The 16910-nt window shown below is 34.7% G+C and overlaps 1 protein-coding gene across 3 annotated transcripts; it reads right to left on the minus strand.

The window, feature by feature from the left end:
* Window positions 1-7055: 7055 nt before the first annotated feature.
* On the minus strand, window positions 7056-12182 carry ORP2A (OSBP(oxysterol binding protein)-related protein 2A). 3 transcript variants are annotated; one of them, XM_078959348.1, is made up of 12 exons: window positions 11901-12182; window positions 11303-11766; window positions 9856-10215; window positions 9665-9761; window positions 9215-9585; window positions 8970-9125; window positions 8619-8786; window positions 8275-8415; window positions 7967-8191; window positions 7750-7863; window positions 7474-7664; window positions 7056-7393 (listed from the first exon to the last, which is right to left on the minus strand). In XM_078959348.1, the coding sequence occupies exons 2-11, from the start codon at window positions 11717-11719 to the stop codon at window positions 7485-7487; spliced, it is 2229 nt and encodes a 742-aa protein (XP_078815474.1). In that variant the 5' UTR covers window positions 11720-11766; window positions 11901-12182; the 3' UTR covers window positions 7056-7393; window positions 7474-7484. The 3 variants fall into 3 exon arrangements, with proteins under 3 accessions (XP_078815474.1, XP_078815473.1, XP_078815475.1); XM_078959347.1 differs by having other exon boundaries at window positions 11303-11782; XM_078959349.1 differs by lacking the exons at window positions 11303-11766; window positions 11901-12182 and adding an exon at window positions 10772-11225.
* Between the last annotated feature and the right edge of the window lie 4728 nt (window positions 12183-16910).

Raw genomic sequence — 16910 nt, forward strand, 5'->3', positions numbered from 1 at the left:
ACGAACAAATCCCCGCCCCGCTAACCTTAACCAAGGAAGAATAACCATCACTACTCAGCTCAAAATCCAAAAATCCAATACCTTTCCTGAGTTCCTGACATACAAAACCATTTTGAATCATTGCCAATACAACTCTACTTCACAACCTAAACTGAATGAAAATCCATCCAAACCTGAATTATCTTGCTGATTCCACTGAGAAACAAAATCCCCGACCATTCATCGTTGTCGAAAACCTTTCACATGAAAACAAAGACGACTCCCAACATGAGTCTCAACCATTGGTATCATCCCATACTCGTCTTGTTGATCCATAATCATATTTCAGATCTAACTTGGACCTCCTTGGCCTTGTACTTACCTTCCAATTAACCAAAATATTATAATCCCAACCAGTTTTTGAGGATAAGAACCTCACACACAAATGCACATCACGACTCCGAAAAAGGGTCTATCTGGCAAGATCTATACTAGCCTACTTGCCATAATGGCTCCAACAACCCTCTTGATCCAATTAGGGATAACATAACATACCATTACATTGATGTAACATAATACACTTTGCTCTAAATGAATGTTACTAACCCAGCTGTAGTCTTACATCACAACCAGCCCCAAACGATCCACAACCATCCTCAATCCCATGAATGTTGTAGCCTTCCCACAGTCTGACAACCCGATCTACCATGGTCTAATCCCGCCTAGAGGAAACTACGAGCCTAATCATATTTCCTCAACATCCTTGCAACTGCTCTTGTACCAGGTGAATGCTAGGATAGAGTTGAGTCTTCTCAGGTACCAAGGTCGGCCCATTATGTGATTATGGCATATGTGTTAGTAAAGACCATGTGGGGTAGCCCATAGCACAAAGGTGTAAGACCCTTGGGGAGCCCACGACATCCTTATAGGTTTATGTATGTGCATGTAGGATGATAGTAATTTCTATGATTTGATATGCTATATGATTGTGTGTTATTGCATGAAAGACCCTGGGGGAGCCCGTGGCAATTAGCTGTAAGACCATGTGGAGTAGCCCATGACATTTCCAGGTAAAGACCATGTCGGGTAGCCCATGGCACATGGATGTCAGACCATGTGGGGTAGCCTATGGGATTCCCAGGTAAAGACCATGTGGGGTAGCCCATGGCACAAAGGTGTAAGACCCCGGGGGAGCCCATGGCATCCTTACAAGTTTATGTATGCATAGTTTATGTTATATGTAGCTTTCTAACTAATATGATATGTGATATGTGGACTGTGTGTGTGGTATGCTCTGGGAAACTCACTTAGCGGTTAGCTTATAGGTTGTGGATTTGTTTCAAGTACTTCAGATCCCAAGGGCAAGGGAAAGTCGTGATGGCACGACGTGCACTCTCTCTCAAGCATTTTTACGGGATACTCTGATGTTTGGAATAAAAGTTGTATTTGACTTGTGATTTGAAAACAGTTAGAATTGGATTTCTTAAACTATGGCAATGTGTTTGATTATTCAAAAATGAAAATTTTCTTTGAAAAATTGGTCGCTACATCTTTACCAGCAGCTGCTAATGCAATAAACTCATATTCCATTGTCGAGTTTGTAATGCAAGATTGCTTCTTGGAAGCCCAAGAAATGGCACCTCCCCCATGCAAGAATACCCAACCAGAAGTTGAGGAATGGTCCTCCATGTTCGTTATCCAACTTGCATCCGAATGACCTTCTAAAACCTAAGCACTCCCCAACTTGCATCCGAATGACCTTCTAAAACATAACCACTCTATTTACATCTTGTCAATGTTGAGCACTAGGATTACTAGTGAACCTGCTCAATTTACCCACAGCAAAAGCAATATCAGGTTTGGTACTTGTCATGGCATACATCATTCTACCAATAGCCTTATAGTATTCCAACTGTAAAATGGGAACACCCTTATTTGGCATTAGTTTCACACTTGAATCCATAGGAGTACTCATAGGAAAACAGTCGGTAAAATTAAACTGCTTGAGAATTTTCTCAATATAATGACTTTGAGTCATTACCAAACCTTTGTTCATCCTTTTAGCAATTATTCCAAGAATTACATCAGCCTCTCCTAAATCTTTCATGGGGAACTTAGATGATAACAATTTCTTTGTTTCCTCTACTTGATTTTGGTCGGTACCAAAAATCAACATGTCATCTACATATAATCAAATTATTACTCCAGCTCTAGTAGCATCATCAAATCTACTATAAACACATTTTTTCACATTGGTTTGTCTTGAAACCAGAAGACAAAATAACCTCATCAAATTTTTGATGTCATTGTTTAGGTGCTTGTTTCAGCCCATACAAAGATTTGACAAGTTCACAAACCATATGCTCTTTACCAGGCATGATGAAACCTTTTGGTTCTTTCATGTAAACTTCCTCATCAAGATCACCATTTAAAAAGGCTGATTTTTACATCCATTTGGTGAATAACCATATTGTGGATACTTGCCAAAGCAATCAACAATTTAATAGTAGAAATACGTGCAACCGGAGCATACGTATCAAAATAGTCAACACTAGGTTTTTGCCTAAAACCTTGAGTTACTAACTAGGATTTGAACGTGTCAATATTCACATTAACATTCATTTTCTTTTTGAAAATCCATTTGCAACCAAGTGGTTTAGAACCTGGAGGCAAATCAAACAACACGCATGTGTTGTTCTCAAGAATTGATGACATTTCAACATCAGTTGCTTCCTTCCAAAAGGCACTATCATTAGACTCCATAGCCTCTTGATATGTCTTAGGATCATCTTCAATATTACAGCAATAATTGTATTCAAGATTAATTTTATCCCTTGAACCTTCCACCAAATATACTTGCAAGTTGGATCCAAAAAATTTCGCAATTTGGCCTCTTTTGCTTCTACGAAGCTGTTGTGGTTCTTGTACTTTACCACCATCTTGACTTTCTGAATTTTGCTCTTTATTAGCACCAAAAGTCAGATCCTTAGGCCGTTGAATCGATGAAAACCGCATCTCATCAAAAATTGCATCCTGTAATTCGATAACAGTGTTAATTGAAACCGAATCATTAGGTTCTATTACATAAAACTTGTATGCATTGGAATGTTCAGCATATCCAATGTAATACAATCAATTCCACGTTGTCCCAAAATTTTCTTTTTGGGCTCGGTGAGTTTTACAACTGCCCGACATCTCCAAACCCGAAAATAACTTAGATTTAGCTTTTTCTTGAACCAAAGTCCATATGGGATTGTTTTGTTCCTTTTATGTGGAACCCTATTTAATAAATAGTAGGCTGTTAACACGGCCTCTTCCCAGAATCCTTCACTCAATCCCGGGTAAGACAACATCGAGTTTACCATTTCCTTTAAAAATCGATTTTTGCGTTCAACAATACCATTCTATTAGGGTGTGTAAAGTGTCGTGGTCTCATGAATGATACCCATTGATTGGAAGTATATGTGATCCATGTATTCACCTCCCCTATCAGTCCTAAGATATTTAACCGAAATGCCCAATTGCAATTCCACCTCTATTTTGTATATTTTGAATTTTCTAATGCTTCATCCTTAGAATGTAACAAATACACATAGCACAACTGTGTGCAGACATCAATAAAAGTGACTACATACATTTTGTTTCCCAAGAATGAGTGGGGTAAAAATCACACAGGTCACTGTGTACAAGTTTCAAAACAACTGAATTTCTAATGATATTAGGAAATGACTGTTTTGTTACTTTTGTAAGCATGCATATTTTACATTTATCAGATGTCATAACAAATGCTGGAATTAATCCATCTTTTGACATCTCATGCATTCTTCTAAAGTTGACGTGACCTAATCTTACATGCCATATCATAAATTTCTCAACATTAGAAGCAGAAGATACAAATGCAGAATTTTGAGCAGGTAATAATTTGTCAACAATATTTAAATGAAGCATTATATTATTTAAATATCCAAAGCCAACAAAAATTCCACCCTTAGATCAAATAAACTTATTCGACTCAATAACTTGTTTAAACCATCAGAATTCAAACAACTAGAACTAACAAGATTCTTGCGAATCTTGGGAACAAACAAAACATCAAATAACTTAATTGTCTTTCCAGAAGTAAATTCAAGACACACGACACCTAAACCACAAATAGGAATAAAAGAATCGCCTCCCATTTTTAGCACCTACCTATCTTCAAGCGGATTTAATGTTTCAAACATCCGTTTATCCTTGCATACATGGTTCGTTACCCCAAAGTCGATCCACCAAGAAACATCATCATGCTGCACATAGAGTGATTCAGGAATGAATGAAACATAATAAACATAATTCTGATTAGAATTATCAAAGTTAGTCAAGAACTAACCTCCTTTAACTTGGGCGAAGACCCATTCATTTTCCCATTGGCTCCATTGTTTTCCAATACCATTGTTGCCTAATTCACACGATAATCACGCTTGCAATGGCCAACCTGATTGCATCTCCAACAAACCATATCCTTTCTCCTTTTGTTGGAGTTGTTTGGGACATGTTCCTGCTTACGTTTGCCATGTCCTTTGTGGTTCTGGTTCCTTGGCTTGTTTTCAACCATATGAACCGAGGACTATCCATATTCAACTTTTCCTTTGGGTTTTTCAGATTTGTCACTTTCCTTCGCACGGAGAGATTCTTCAATACGAATGTGACTAGAAAGTTGAACCAAAGACAGATCCTCATTTTGATGTTTCAAGTTTTGTTTGAAGTCTTTCAAGGATGGAGGTAGTTTGTCAATTATGGTTGACACAACAATGGATTCATCTATATTCATACGGTGCAGTTTAAACTGACCGTGTATGCCAAGGAGTTCATTGTATTGTTCAGTAAAAGACCTTGAATCATCCATCTTATAATTGTTAAAGTCACTGACCAAAAACTTCTTACTAGAAGCATCCTCGGTGATATATTTCAATTCAAGTGTGTCTCACGACTCCTTAGCACACAGGGCTTCACTATGGATATCAAATAAGGCATCAGACATACCGTTCAAAATGTGACATTTGCAAATGTAGTCATTATTGTCCCACTTCTATCTCCTTCTTATCTCTTCAACTGTCTCAACAACACCTTCCTTAGGCTTCGCTGGTCTTGGAGTAGTCAACACATATGCTATTTTCAAAGTAGTCAACATGAAGTGCGTCTTCTTCTTCCAATGCCTGAAGTCGATGCCTTCGAACTTCTCCATTTTAGCAAACTTAGTGGTCATCTCGCAGATTAAGTCACCCATCTCCGGGAACAGGAAATATCAGTTCGAATGTAAGAAAATTTAGGGTTTGTGGTGGAGATCTGGATATCAACTTGGATTGTGAGAACACTTTCGGAACTGATATTTCTACCCTATTCCTGGGTTGCAAGGAATTTAGCCTAGGATAATCCAAGTGGACACTTATGATACTAGGCACAGAAATCGTAAGCCAAATTGCTAGAAGGATTCTGTGAAAGTTTGAAGAAAACAAGAGCTAAATTTCGTATGTTTCTTCTAAGAATGAAGAACCGTTTATATGATAAACGAGATTAGTGTTTCATTAGGGTTGGGCCGTCATGAGTTTCTTTGGAAGCAAGTCAGGGTAATTCGGATTTGAATAAAAATTTAGGGTTACGAAAACTAACGAGTTTTGTTAGTTTTACCATAATCACCCTCAAGAATCCTAATTTCTCACTAAGTTCCCATATGTAAAATTCGGAGAGGTTTTGGGGCGCTGCCCCTAGACCCCGTCAAAGGGGTGCTGCCCCTTTGGAAACCTCGGATCCAGGGGCATTGCCCCCGGACCCCCGACTTATCGTCGAACCGGCTGCTAATTTGATCTTATACATGCGTGCACTCCGCATAAACCCGGACATATATTAGAATACAAATTATGAATCTCCTTAGCTCATATGTTAATTCCAGTTACATAAAATGACATGATGACACTAAAATCACCAACAGGCCAAAAGGTTTTCGAAACCTAAATTATCAACAAAATAATACTAGAATTCAAGTTTCAACTGACTACCTTCGGTCATCCATTCACCATAAATCATAATTCCCTGAATGGCATTCTTTGGTTGATGTAAAGAATAATGTGGTAGCTTGGAGGTGTTGTATCATTAATCAAATAGAGGGTCAAGTCAACATCATGGAATCTCACATAAGGGTGACATTGGATCACAAGCTTCATAAATGTTAATTGCAGAGTGTCATTATTATACACAACCAACATGTCACTCTCACTTATACGTGTTTGTTTTGAATTGAAAGAAGCTTGATTTACCACTTTGCAAGCTATTGAAAGAAACTTGATTTACCACTTTGCAAGCAATGTCGTGTTTCCAGTAGGTTCATAAAAAACAACACATCTTTTTAGTCCCTTTTCTCTGGTGATTATCCCGCAACAAATCAAAATCACAACAAACCGGTGGGTTTCGATTGCATTTAAGAACTTTGACCATATCGTCCTTTGCATATGCTTTTGTGCAAATAGTACCAATTAAAATGGAAGTCTGTAAGGATGCCTTTGTGAGAGAAGTTTGTAATTGAGAATATTGCAAAAATAATAATAATAATAATAATAATAAAGTAGTCAAGAATGGAGAGCATTGTTAACGGTGTGTTGAAACCAACAAAATCAAAACATATATATACCAAGTCTAAAGAGGGAAATTATGATTTTGGGGCTTCGAACCGCTTATAAACAACCAATTTCTGCTTTTTATTTCCATTGGGCTGAAAAATTAGCGTAAAAATCTGTAATCGGGTTTTCGGATGATCCATGTGCAATCCAACATATATGATTGATCCAATATTCCAAAACACGACATATGAAAACAATAACAATTGTTGAGGATAGAGGACCCAATCGGGCTTTTCTAATTTGGGCTGAAGCCATATTAGTCATGGATCTTCTACCATCTAGGACCCAATCAGGCCTTGGCTAATTGGGCCAACCTAAGCATTCCTAATGGGCCTCGAACCAAATATCTGAATCTATTTAAATCCATCACCAACTTATTACGTTAAATAAACGTAAAAAGCGAAACAATTTGCACCATAAACATATTAAAAATAAAACAAAACATTTAGATACAATTATTTCACCAAAGATATTATATATCATTGCATCAACAAAACTTAAATCATAAAAAAGATAAAACTATTTCCCTAAAAATACATTCTTCTCTAACACCTACCATCTAAACAATTCCTTTTTCACCATATTTCACTCTGTTTTTTTTTTTCTTTCATTTATTTCTATCATCCAAAACAATACAACAATAGTAATAGTAAAACTCATCATCATCATCTAAATTAATTCACTAACAAGTCAGCTTTCACTATATAACAACAACAAATTACAAACACTACGCCGTGTGGGTGAGGTGGGTCCCGCTTCCTCTGCATACAAAAATCAAAATAACGTAAGCAAATAATATAGTTTAATAAAATAAATAAATAAATAAAAATGAAATTGTTACCTTAAACGAATTTAGGAGTTATTATTAACAAACAATGTGTCTTGAGTAAATTCACCAAATATATTAGGGCAATCTTCCCAATTTTGTTCTTCTCTTTTTTCCCAATAGCCGCCTACGTATTTATAGGTCCCATCTTCCCCATCTTTCTCAAACCACCTTGGCTTCCATCCGTTTTCTTGTAATTTTCTCGACTACAAAAATCACCGAATACACTTTTTAATAATATTCGTTATACAAGTCAAAAAGTCTCAAATACCCATCCAACAAAAAGCATACCATTCTTTGCCTCGTCTCCAATCGTAATTTCTCAGAATTTGCCATGTCATATTCGCCATTCTCCAAATGCCTTTGATCCGGTCTAAGTCTTGAATCCGTTGGTGGAAGTTTCTCCTTTTAAAAAAAATATATATATACCCAAAATCAGATATTTTATAATATATATACATATAGAATTAATAGTTGAATGAATGTATCATATATATTTTTTTTTTACCTTGAGTCCTGGTGTTAACTCGTTCAATGTGATAGCGAATGAAGTTAGATTATAACGAGTAAGATTGACAGGTGGCATAGTCCTTTTCCACAAAAGATTTTCATCTCCCATAACATCTTTTGTTTTATTTGTTCCCTCTCCAATTGTGTAATGAATACTATTGTCCCATTTTCCAAATATCGTAGCCTGTTTTTTACCACTTGAATCTTCAATAACCCCATGAACCTATTCAAAACATATAAATGTTACATTTTTTTTTTCTTTTATAAATAAAGTGTGAGAATAGATTTATTTATTTAATTAATTACCTGGTGAGGGTTCCTATCAAGAAGCGACTGCTCTTTAAATCTAAGCTTGCAAGATAACTCTCTATTACCAACTATATGCATAAGTCCATGATGATCACAATATACTTTTCCCAAAATAAGATTATAAATACTTGTTGTCACCTGTATTACATCAAAACAAACAATTATTTAGAAAACCGTTCAAATTTTCATAAATGGTCCCTACTAATTTTTAATCTCAAGGATGGTCCCTGTTCCTGTGGTTTGAAAACTTTTAATCCTCTTTTACAATACCACAGAGGGACCATTTATGAAACTTTTTTGATTTTTGACCTCAAGGGCAAAATCGTCTTTTTTTACATTACCTTACTCCACTGGAAAACTTCACCATCATCAAACTCAAGGGTCAAAAGTCCAACAGGGTCAAGCTGAATTGATCTCCCCCAAAATTTTGTTCTTATGTTGCTGTCCCCCCAAAATTTCCACCCTCTACCCTCACAGTGGCAGGCTATCAGGGTAGGATGATGACTCACCTGTCATGTCAGGTCAGGGTAATTTAGTAATTTACAAAAAAAAAAAAAAAACTTTTTTCTTTATATGTCAATTTAGTTTATTAACAAAACATGATATACGGGAATGTAATCATCCATTCCTTTGCAATTCCATTCCAACATACCAAATGTATAAACAAGATTGAAGTAGGAAATACAAGAAACCTTTTCAGAAAAGAATCGAACGCCTTTTTCAGGGTAATCAGCTTCATAAGTTTCCCCTAATAAAGGATTAAAAGGTTTACAATGTCTTCCTTCAGAAGAAGCATAACCAGAAACTGCAAATGCTGCAACATTCAACAGTCTTTGAAGACTATTGCCCTAGGACAAAAACACAACAGATTAATTTCCCTATTTTCCACCACATTTTTTATTTTTTTTATTTTATTCTAAAAACAAATAAATTATACCTCGTTTCCATACTCGTATGCACGATCAAGAAGGTAAGAGTATTCAAGATCTTCAAAACACTTTTGGAGAGATGAAATAGGCTCATTGAAATAAACAGGTAGGCATACACGTGTAAGATCTTTTCCTACATTGTCTTTAATCATCGACCATAAACTTACACCTTTTTCTTTCTCAATTGGATCTGGAAGCTTCTTTCTTCTTTCCAATTTCAACTGTTTGCTGTTTGTTTCATCCATAAATCCAGATTCGTTTCCTATAATTTGTCCAGAAAAATGATCTTTTGTGTCAAAAAAGTAACTCTCTTCTTCTTCTGAAGCTTCCTCAAGCTCTTGTTTTTCAACATCATCCGATGATGCAGTTGTACTCCATTCTGAATATTATCAAGGGTGGTTAAATATGACAATATAAAATGAATTAGAAAGAAAGATAAATAATAATAAAAAACTTACCACTGTATTTTCCACGTTGAATATCTGATAACTCGTGTTGTGTTAATTGATATTCGCCTTCAGGAACTCCAGAGGGTTCGGTTTCTAAATTAGCAGCCTGATAGATTCATAAAATCAAGATTTCAAATTACAAATAAATTCAACATTTTTTTAACCCAAAAAAAAAAAAAAGAAGAAGAAAATTTAATTACCTCTAGTTGCCTCAAGGTGTCGAGCAAACTGGAACGTTCTTCACAAAGAACTCGAACTTGGCCTTGAATTTCTGAAAATTCTGTGAGCATAATCTGCTCACAGTCTTTTACAAGTACTTCACTTGTACCTTCTTCGAGTAAACGTTGCTTTAACTTTTCAGTTGATAATGATATATCAGTTTGTACAATGGATAATTTGTCATTTAATCTTCTTAAAGAAAACAGATTTCTAGCAGAAGCCAAAGCTTCAATCCAAGCTACTCTTTCTTCCTTCAAACTAGTCCTCAAATGAAGTGTCTTTGTAGCAGTGAATATGTAAAAGCGTCTGCTATCTGATCTGCTCTCTCGAAATGATGAGATCTGTAAGAAAAAAATAAAATATATATATATATATATATATATATATATATATATATATATATATATATATATATATATATATATATATATATATATATATGTGAAAATTACCACATTGTGAATGGTTTATGAAATCCGAAAAGAATACAAATCTAAATAACAGAATAACAGAATCGAGATCATGAAGATGCAGTTTTTACCCTAAAACAGAATACGACAGAATGATGAGAAAATTGGTGGAGAAGACAATAATTTCTTGGGAAATAGTGTTGGAGATGGATTTGAATTAATTTAAGATCGTCAGATCAAGTAAAAGAACACGACAGAAAAATTTGCGAACAGTGAAACGGATCCTTTGTGTAGTCAACACCAGCTTTAATTAACCAAACAAAAAACTTATTTGGGGGAAAAGCTGTGATCTAGAACAAAATTCCAGGCGACGAACTTGGAGGAAATTGAAAATAAATTAGTGAAAAAAGCGGAATAGTGAAGAATTTATATGAACGTGTAGTCATAGTAAGAATAGTCAAATGAAAGAGACAGGCAAAAAGCTCACCACAAGACAAGATCCAGATGAAATGAGGGTATGAAATAGAAGGACAAAGCAAAAACACATCCAGATTTTGATCAAATAAGCACAAAATGGGGTGCTGGTGTCACACTAATAGATAAAGGGGTAGGCCTGCTCTACAGAAGGTAAACCAATTGGATTGGATAGCCACTTTGTGTGGCCCTCTTGACGTGACCCCAAGATCCAGTCCTTTAGTCCTTTTTATTTTGTTTCATATACCCATTTTGATAAATCATTCGGATTTCATGAGTAATCAAAATTCAAACTTATGTGTGAATGTAAATGTAATGTAGGTTTAAGTTGTGATCAATGGAGGTGAGCTCGGGAATCGAGAAAAATCGGAGTACATTTTCTGGTTCGATTTATTGCAGTTTGAGGGAAGAAGTTTTTCACCTGAAGATTGGGAACATTTTCCTAGAACAAGAGGTTTAACAGTATTTTTTTTCTCTCTGAGAAAAAATTGTTAACCCTTATTTGTTTAATTTGTGTTTATCAATCAGTTGATGGATTGATTACCTTGAGATGAACGATTCCGACGGTTTTCTGATGCTTATTGCGTCTGGTGCCAGAACTATTAAGACGTTTGAGTCTTCCAGAAGATACATCGCCGATGAATCTAACGTCATCAGCGGCGATGAGGCTTTCTGGCCGGAGGATCTTCGAGTAAGAAAGGACGCCGTTCCGTAAAAGAAACCACCTGGATCTCCATCCTTTACCGTAGTTAGTCCATTTGTAGAGCACGCCGGCGAAGCTGCTACTTCCGGAGCCGGAATCAGATCCAGAAGAAGGCCATCCAATGGCATTGGGATCGGATCTCATGTCGGCAACAGAACAAGACCTCGACAACGTCGGCATCGGCTCCGGTGAGTTGTCTCCGATCGCTGAACTCTCCAGCGATATGCAACAGAGCGGATACATTTCCTTCACTCGCATTCCGTTAATCCGGTGAACTCCCGTGGCACAAAAAACCCCGTCAAAACCTGATCAAATCGCCATCTATACATCAACAAACACAAAATCGCAAATCACAAAACTAATCACTTCATAAATCAATCAATACGCATGACAACAGTCACGCATACATTAAACAAAACACTCTTGTCGATATACATACAGAGATGATGCAAGATTGCGGAGGAGATGCCACAAAACTTAGAGAGAGAAAGGATGGAAAGACAAATTCAAGTAAAAAAAGGAGGCTTTGGGTGTTATTACACCATTATTAAAGTATTATAAATATATATATGGATACAGAGAGGATGAATGGCAAAAGGGTCATTTCAAAGAAGACCACCATGGAAGTAGAGTTTCGGTAGAACTATAAGTTTAGAAAAGAAAGAGACTTCATTTTCTGTCAAACTCTCACCCAGATGAGAGAGAAACAGAGGTACATGCAGATACAATAGGTGAATATATATATATATATATATATATATATATATATATATATATATATATATATATATATATATATATATATATATATATATATATATATATATATATATATATATATATATATATTACACTTTATTATTAGTTATTATAAAATAAATAATTATCAATTTTAAGTAAAATATTAATCGTTATAAGTATTTATATGGTCACTGTTAATATAAATTAATTAATATAGATATCTAGTTGAAGAAATATAAATTCATTTATATAAATAAATTTTAAATTTTAAAATTTTTATTTTGTTCTAAATTGAATTTCTTAATTATTTTCTTTAATTCAATTATTCACTTTAAGTATTAATAAATTATTTATGTATTGAATTTATAGTTTATACATTTTAAAATTCAATACATAACTAATATATATATATATATATATATATATATATATATATATATATATATATATATATATATATATATATATATATATATATATATATATATATATAACAAAATTGCAAAAATGGTCCTTGTGGTTGGCAAAATCATGCATTTTGTTCCAAAAGGTTTTGATGATGCATAGATGGTCCAAAAGTGAAATGTACCTCCTTTTAACCCAGTCACAAACTTTAGTTTTGAAACTATCAATTAAGTTCACATCACTAGGTAAAAGATTCGAAATGTAAGTCTTCGAAGGTTTAGAATTGTTATTGACAATAGCCTTCGTCCTCTGAGATTATGACTCAATTTTCGCATCTTTCACAACTGCTCTGCATTTCATTACTGAAACATTCGAATCCTTTGAGGATGAGCTTTCAGTCGATGAAGTATTCACATACTTTTCATATGCATCTTTGATTTGTTGCTGAGAGTAGTTTCTTGATTGATACATTCGTCATTTTCCCTCAAGCTAGTGATCAATATTTTTCGCTTTAGACAACCCTTTTTGTATACGAAACTTTTGAAGGTTGTTTAACCGAAGGAATTGGGAAATTCGGTTTTTGAGGAATATAATTAATATTAGATTTTGGACGATATCTTTGCGCATTCTTACCATCAATCTTTTTCTTATCATATGATTTTGAAGAAAACCTGTTTTGATAATTTTTCGACAAATTTAAAAATGATTTCGGTTTCTGGTTCTGTTTTTGAGAAAACTGTTGTTGTGAATTATTCTAAAATCGATTTGGAACTTTGTGATTTTGAAAACTTTTTGAAAATTTTGAGTCCTTGAGGAAAATGAAGTTTTCTTAGCTTTTAAAACCTCATTTTGAACGATATTTGTATTTTTGTTTGTTTTAGATGATGATGAAAACACAGTCTTTTTGTTAACAAATTTAGTTTGTGTGTTTAGACATTTTTTTAATTTCAAATCATTTTGAGCTTTTCGTGATTCAATGGTTTTCCAGAAAATCTTCTTTCGTACTTTCCTTTTTGAAATTTTATTTTCTTTCAAAAACTTGTCAATTTGTTCTTTGAATTCTTTTGAGTTTATTTTGACAAAATTTTATTCTTTCACGACTTTTTGTTTTAAAACTTCTTTCACAACTTTAGATTTCTCAATCCATTTTTGTTGTGGTTTTTATCTTTGAACAACATAGGAATTCTTTGTTAGATTATTTTCAACCGTGCTTTTGTTTGAAAAGAATCATTCATCTGTTGTCTTCTTGAACTAATTGCTTGAGCTCTTGTTTGATATTCTCAACATTCCTAGTAGTAACAAAGACTTGATTTGGGAATATGACATCATCAGTACACTTAAAATTTGGATAAACCACAGTGTTGGTTTCCAAATAATTATCTGCTTTTTCCGACAACACCTTTACGAAGAGCATGGTGATTTGGGTGACAAAAAAGATATATTCGATCATAGTAAATGAGTACAAAAAAGGGATCTAGTCTAGAACTTTATAAATATCTCACTCACTAATCACTATGACTACATCTCTCAAGCACACTTGTAGAAGTGGTATGAGCCCACCTTATATAGAGGTGTTTACATCTCTCTCTCTCTCTCTCTCTCTCTCTTTCTCTCTCTAATACTCATTAGTCATAAGGCTAATGCACCACATGCAAGTGGGTCTACAAAAGTCAAACCATCTATAAAGTCATACATGAAGAACTTTGCACCCCAACATTCTCCCCCTCAAAGTTAGGAATGGATAACCCACTTCAAATCTTCCAAAATTAAGAAACTACGCGGTTCGAGCCTCAAAGATGACACATGTTGAAATAAACGTCAATCTTCAATTCTTCCATGATTCTTCAATTTGGGCTCTAGGATGTGAGACCATACAATTCGAGCATCAACGAATGATCACGAGCTTCTCAAACTCTAAATCGATCACCCTAAAGTTGAACATAAAAACACACCCCAAAAATCTTCAATAATTCCTAACCCATTTTGAAAATAAATCATTTCCGAACTTCCAATTGCATCATCTCGTAGGCTTCAAAACTTCAAGATCACTTCGGTCTTCAAATCCGTGTAATATGAAAAATTCAAGTTCGAATTTCCATATAAACTTCTCCCCTTTTTATAATCGAAATTTGACTATAAAACTCCAAAGGAAAAAGAACGTGCTCTATTCGGAATTTTTCGTGTCAAAACTCCCCCTTAAAATGTGGCATAAACTTTGTGCTTCAATCCGGAAAATCCAAAAAATATTCAATTTTTAGCTGCGTTCACGGATCGCCTATGACAAAATTTCTCAAAAAATAGATAGAAATTGTCAATTTCAAAATTTTGCAGCGTTGCGCTCAAAACAACAAAATATGCAAAACTCTCCCCCTTTTCCAAAGCTAGGTAGAAAGCGTCAATTTGTAAAAGTTGCAGGGGCTTGAAATACACTTTCTTCAATTTCTCAGCAAAAATAGTCCTTTTTCAAATTTGGGTACAAACTGCCAAATATGCAAAAGTTGTAGGGACTAATTTCGAAGTTTCTTCTTTTTCATTCCATACGTATGAAACTAAACTTTTGCATACGAAACTTTGTATATACATACGAAAGTTTAGGGGTTGATTTCGAAAATTTTCCATTTTTCTTCAAAACCAACGAAGACTAGGGAAATTCGTATGAAAGTTTTACACTGTTTCAAACTAACGAAACTTTAAGGGCCATTTTCAAAACTTTGGATTTCTTCTTTCCAATTCGTATGAATCCTTCTTCTTCCCAATTCATACGAAATTATATCAACGTACGAAACTTCATCTTCCCATTTTCTTTCTCCTCTTCGTTCAATCAGAGCACCCTTCGTACAAAATCATCTCTCACCATATTAACGAAAATTTGGAGTCCATTTTAACAAAAACGAAGGCATTCGAAGCCTCTGAATCTCGCCGAATCATTCACAATTACCCACTGAATCACCATTTCGTTAATACAGGCCTTCTTCCCAATCAACAGATGACCATCAACTTACGAACCCAACTCCAAATTTTCATCTTCGATTCCAAACCCTTCAATCATTCGAAATCAAACCAACATAAGGAACTGATTCTCAAAAACAACACTCGTAATCAAGAATTTGACTAGTTCGATTCGTCCCCAAACCATTGATCAATGAATCCTAATTTCAACACAGATTCGTCTTTTGCTAGTAAACCCAATTCATCAACATCGTTGATTCTTAACATCTCGATCATGTTCTTCATCAATCATCGACTATTGATAATCATCCAAATCCATTGCTAACACAGGGAACCTTAGCACATAGCCGTCATCTTTTTGATATCAAAACATTGACTAACAGGTCTTCACTTTTTGAGTTTCATTCCAAAGCAAAGTGTTTAATATCGATACATAGTCATCGTCCATTGTCGACATCAAACCCATTTTCCAAGTCGTTCCCAACTTTGATTCCAAATCAACTTCGAATCCTTGACAACTAAACTTGATTTCCAAGTTAAATCCATTCACTTCCTGTTTGACGTTACAAACGACTCAAACAAGAACAACAAATCCAACTGATTTCGAAATTTACCTCCAAGTTAAACTTGAATTCAACACACAAAGCCTCAAAACAACCTTTATCTACCAACTTCTTCTTTCAATTCATCGATTCACCTCATAAAAATCGAGTTTGACTTTCTTCTGTGTTTGAATTTTCGAAATCAAATGCAAATAAACACGGAATCGATGAATCTCTCAACAAATTTTAGATCAAAACGGGATTGCTTTACTGTTCTTCATCATATTTAACTGTTCTTGACAATATTGATCAAAATCAAAGATTCACTGTTCGATTTCTTAGCCAAAACTTGATCCTCGTCGATTTAGAGATTTAAGACAAGAATAATAGAATCGATTCACAAGTTTACAAAACAATCTCTAATCATCGGTTATTCAGAATCACCAAATCGAGATTGGAACTTTAGAACATTTGATAACAAGGAAAGTCAAGAACGTACAAGTCGATTATGCACATTACGATGACGAACACAACTAGAATATATCACTCCGGTTGAATGATTTATTGGGCTGCTTGTGATAAAATATCGAATCATGGGCTTAAAAGATTGGACATAAACAACAACTAACATGTAATTGGGCTCAAAATTGATTTGTGTATAACAAAGAGTTCGAAAATGGATCAATGAACTGTGAATAGTAACCAGAACATTTGTTTAATTCATTTAGAATTAAATTCGGATTCCAATGACCTATTGAAAAACAATTTAAGAATCAAATCGACCAAAAAATAGGATTAGATCTGGCTTGATC

The sequence above is a fragment of the Lactuca saligna genome, chromosome 6 (genome assembly GCF_052625555.1).
Source record: "Lactuca saligna cultivar CGN05327 chromosome 6, ASM5262555v1, whole genome shotgun sequence".
Classification (NCBI taxonomy): Eukaryota; Viridiplantae; Streptophyta; class Magnoliopsida; order Asterales; family Asteraceae; genus Lactuca; species Lactuca saligna.

Coding starts and splice junctions, on each gene's coding strand:
- ORP2A (XM_078959348.1), bottom strand. CDS start 11,719: ATGCGAGTGAAGGAAATGTATCCGCTCTGTTGCATATCGCTGGAGAGT. Junction 9,762..9,855: donor ACACCTTGAGGCAACTAGAG/GTAATTAAATTT, acceptor TGAATCTATCAG/GCTGCTAATTTAGAAACCGA. Junction 8,416..8,618: donor AAGTTTTCCAGTGGAGTAAG/GTAATGTAAAAA, acceptor GATGTAATACAG/GTGACAACAAGTATTTATAA.